Genomic DNA, 5,000 nt, shown 5'->3' on the forward strand with positions numbered 1-5,000 from the left:
AAGAAATAGTTATTGGATTTGATTGGGAATTTTATTATCAAGTTGATGATGATGATGATGTTGATGATGATGATGATGTTGATAATGATGATGATGATGATGATGACGAAAACAAAAAGTTAAAAAGAATAATTTCGTAGAATATGGAAATTAATGTAAACGAAATATTAGAAATAAAAATCGGGACTTTTTGATGTTTAGCCGACTTATTATGAGTCTAATTGGGACAATGATGATAATGATGATACTGACAATATAAAATATATTGTTTACAAGACTCAACATGATTGTTATACTGAAGTTATGAGTTCTTTCTCTCTCTCTCTCTCTCTCTCTCTCTCTCTCTCTCTCTCTCTCTCTCTCTCTTTATTAGTAGGCCTATATATGTGTGCATGTGCATATGTTTGTATATATGATCATGTACCAGTGTATTGTTATGAAGATATTTGATTATTATATGTATCTTGCAATATTCAAAATAACTGTGAAGTAATAATAACTTACTCATTTGTGAGTAGATTCTTGATTGACTTTCTCTCTTCTACGGTCGGCTCTGAATCTCCGAGGAAATGTTTCCTTAGCTCTATTACTGATGGGTTGATATGATGCCAGTAGAGTTGCCTTCGCAGTTCAACTAACCCATCAGTGTCATTAAGTCTTATTTGGATATCAATTTCCTCTCTGTTTGGGAGAGGGGGATCTGTGGCTCTAAGGAGGGCAATGTACGCATCAATTGTATGATCTTTAATTCTGGTCTCTTTATCAAACAACTCGAACCTCTGTGCTATCCATCTTGAAGAAGAATGATCACATTTGATATTCTTCAAGACTCTTAGCACAGAGCGTTTGTCGTTCACTCCCGACCTTACTAGGAGTTCCAGTGCCTCAATCTTGGCATCATCTGACACCTTCATCTCGTCTCCGTCACCCACATGGAATAGGCTGATCATATGTATCATCATATTTTGATATTTGTGAAGGTTTTTAGGGAGACTCCCTCCAAGAAGCATTTCAAAGATCTTTTTAACTGTGGCTGTGTTTACTGATTGGTCCCAGCAATGGTTTGTCAATTTCATAGGGAAAAACAGAGCTGCCATGAATTCCATTATCCCTTTATGCGGGAAACAGTAATGAAAGGAGCCTTGGGAAGTGGTCACTTTCTTCAGGAAGGCGCCAGTTAGCTCTTCGGCTGGCATTCCCAAACTATAGCAAAAGGCAGACAAATTATTGATGGTGGATTCTGGAATATTGATTTCATCATTTTGTAATGCTTTGAAGGATTCACCACATAGTTTCTCAACGAACTTCTTGGTTCCAGTCTTTGTTGAAGTTGGTTCTAAGAAAGCTGTTTTGGGGTGTTTCGCCAAACGCTCCTTCAATTTTGATAGAGACAAAAGGTGAAATTGCCAGTAGAGCTCAGCTTCAGTGGTGATGTTGCTTATAACCTCTGGTTTAATCATCCACAGAACTGTTACAAGAGCGAGATTTAAGGGTAGTCCCCACACCTCATGCATAGTGTGCTTTGTTTTCCTCAGATACTGCAACAATTCCTCTAATGATTGCAAGGGAGAATTGCCTGACCCCAATACTGCATAATACTTGCATACAAACTCTTCTCTCTTCTCCTTTGGAATTCCCTCAAGACTAATTGTAGAGACAGTTGTGAAATCGGATTTCACTTGATTGTTGAATCTCTCCTCAAATTCAGGTCTGGTTGTCACAATAACACTAAGTTTGCGGCATTTCTTCAGTGTCAAAACATCTTGGAATAATTTTGATGATTTATCGTTTAATTCATCATACCCATCTATGATGAGTAGACATTTGTAAGCCAAACACACATCAATAATTTCATTACCTTGGAATTTCTGGTGAACATCTCCAAAAAACGCCACTAACAAGTCTTTAAAAGATTCAAAGGAATCCCTGCATTCTACATACAAAAGTATGTCATAGTCATTAAGGCCTTTGATGTCGTCCTTCTTATTGAGCCAGTTAGAATTGATCTTCTTGACCAGTGTGGTTTTCCCCATACCTGCCATTCCCTTGATCAGTAAGAGTCGACTGTGATCATAATGAGGTACGTGATTCAGTATCTCCTCTATAGGAACACTTGAGGTGCCACTTTCCCCTTCTAGCTTCATTTCTGTGTAAATCTTCTCTACTGGTGTGTTGGGGTTAGAAGAGGTTCCTGTTATCAGGTTGAAAGGATTAATGCTTTTCAATTTTTCAAGAATGTTCTTCAAACAAGGGAAGCCTTCTTCTTCCAATAACTTCATCTTTTTTGTGAAGTCAATTTCCCTTTGATATTCATCAAAGACCTCGGCTCCTATACCTCCTTTTCCTATCTCCTCTATCTTCTGCCGGGTATCATCAAAAACTCTGTCCATTTCTCTTTCGATGTCTTCTTTATCCTCAGGGTTTACTACATACCCGAGCACAACAAGTTTTAAGCTCACTTGAATTTTTATTGTAAGTTCATATGATTTATCTATTATGACAGAACACCTTCCTCTGTCAATTCTCGGATTGTGGGCTGTATCATTCCGAAAATTCTTCAAGCTGGTTAAAGACAATTCTGGGTCGGAACCTTTTTGTTCGTTCCACTTTTCGTCATTTCTTCCAGCTAAATACTTAGACCACTGAAGAAGCGCATAGATCAGAGTTATGTCCCATGTGTCGTGTGATGAAGGATTCATTAATTTATCTCTTTGATTATTATTAAGACTCCTCTTGACTTGAATGATGTTGACCCCTTGGCTTAAGAGGTAATCTATGAAGTTGATCATCACTGACCATCCGGGATTCACCCAGGCAAGGATCTTTAAGAAAAGAGGCTGAATGGCTTCCCTGAAAATCTTCCATAATCTTACGCTTGACTCGTCAAACTCATCGATTTGGATCAGAGGAGGAGATGTGTATCTGTACAAAAGAGAAAATGCAATTGACATCAACAAAGAAATTTGTAGGCGATTAGAATAAAAAGAAATCAAAGAAAATATTGATATAGATGTATTTTGTACATCATACCTCATTCAAAATTGGCCTATATATATATATATATATATATACATATATATATATATAATACATGAAGATATATATTTATTTATACATATATATATATATATATATATATGTATGAATATATATATATATATAAATATATATATATATATATATATATGTATATATATTTATATATAATTATATTTACATAAATATATATATATATATATATATATTATATATTAGAAAGTTTAATTACTAGTTTTTAAGAATCATTTTGTGGCAGAATAGCCTTTGTTTTGTATGAGAATTTGTTTATTTTATCTTTGAAATTTAAGTGTCCTTTGTTTGGTCATTTTAAGTGTTTAGTGTAAAGTGCCTAATTTGACAATTCTCAGTGTGGTTAGGCGCCTCCTCCCCGGTTGTTTATATTACCGAACTGTCGTTTTAACGATTGTTTTTTTTTTTTTTTTTTACATAGGAGTGTTTATGAACGCGACTTGATGTCTGGACGTTGATGCTCGGATAGAATTCAGTTCGGGCTTGAGCACTCCCCTGATATCATACCTTGAGCAGCATAGTGATTTGGACTTTGGATGACGATTGTTTGGCAATTTATTTGGACGATTCTTTGGATTACGCTTTTGATCCTCATATTGATCTGTTGTCTGCAGGTGCCCTTGTCACCTGCAACTCGAGCCAGTTTTGCCTTTCCCTGAGGAGGAGGACTTCCCAGGGAATTGGTGCACTCTTGTTTCCAATCAGCTGCTGTGGTTTTGGGAGCTTGCAAGCTTGTGAGGTGGCCTGTAGGGAGGCTGACGCCAGGTAAGACAGAACGTGTCTGATTTTCGTTTGGGATTGCTTGCCCTTTATGGTTATGCTCTGGCGTTCAGGACCTGCCCTGGTAGCTGTTATGGCAAGTGAATGACGACCCTAGTTTTGTGTCTCCTCTGATTCATCCACTGAAGTGAGAAGAACTATACATCCTTTGTATCATTTAATCTTGTATATATTGTCATATTTGCGTCGTGACTACATAATGTCTTCCAGTAGGTCTATTATAGACAAGGTTTTGTGCTGATAGGTAGGATTTATGTCGGTTTTCCTGTTTTATTTACTCCGTCTTCCTTCTTTCTTGGAATTAATATTAGGGTAAATTTTTGTTCTGGCCAACAAAATTGTTGTATCCAAATAAGTTTATAACTGAAATTTCTCCTGTCTTTGTGATTCAAAAGACTGTTATTTGTCCTTCCTTGTTATTAAATTATGTGATTTTTTAGATTTAACAAGGTTGATTTCTGAATTTTGTAATTGTTAAGTTTTCTTGAGTGTTTGTTTCCGCTGACCTTTAGCACTGAGTTACATTTATTACTGACAACAATTATAATAAGAACTCTTATAACAACCCTAAGGGTTGTAACATATATATATATATATATATATATGTACATGATAACACAATGTATGTTGGAAGAATCTTAGTGTTACAGTATACTCTGTACAGTAGTTTCCTACTTTCACTATATACTATACTGCAAAATACTGGCTATTGTATATTATATACTGCCGTGCCCTGGATTTAGTTCAAAGGTATACTACCCTTAAATTAAAAGGCCGGCAGTTCATAAAATATATGCTGGCAGCCGACTGCATCCCGGCTGGCGGCCACTAATCGTATTGGCCGGCAGAGCTGAAGGTGTACAGCCAACTGCCGGCTAGCCGAGGCAAGCAACAACCTGTGCCGGCTAGCCGAGGCAAGCAACAACCTGTGCCGGCTAGCCGAGGCAAGCAACAACCTGTGCCGGCTAGCCGAGGCAAGCAACAACCTGTGCCGGCCGGCAGATATTTGAAACCAGAAAACCACTATCCACCCGGCTGCCGGCCGCTAAGCCGGCAGTCAGGACTATAAGGTACTAACACTAACAAGAGATAACAGCATGGATGTAAGGCTGTAGCCAGCACTGCCCTACTGCCTTCCATCCAGAAAGAGT

General features: G+C 37.5%; 2 protein-coding genes across 4 annotated transcripts in view; both read right to left on the reverse strand.

The window, feature by feature from the left end:
- The window catches only part of LOC137633618 (uncharacterized), an 871,256-nt gene that overhangs the window by 466,485 nt on the left and 399,771 nt on the right, over positions 1 to 5,000 (reverse strand). The gene's annotated exons all lie outside the window — the stretch shown is intronic.
- LOC137633810 (uncharacterized) overlaps positions 1 to 5,000 on the reverse strand; it is an 11,211-nt gene that overhangs the window by 511 nt on the left and 5,700 nt on the right. The window contains exon 2 of the mRNA XM_068366054.1: positions 505 to 2,922. Coding sequence (XP_068222155.1) covers positions 505 to 2,922 — 2,418 coding nt within the window. The remainder of the gene's footprint in view (positions 1 to 504; positions 2,923 to 5,000) is intronic.

The sequence above is a fragment of the Palaemon carinicauda genome, chromosome 43 (genome assembly GCF_036898095.1).
Source record: "Palaemon carinicauda isolate YSFRI2023 chromosome 43, ASM3689809v2, whole genome shotgun sequence".
NCBI lineage: Eukaryota > Metazoa > Arthropoda > Malacostraca > Decapoda > Palaemonidae > Palaemon > Palaemon carinicauda.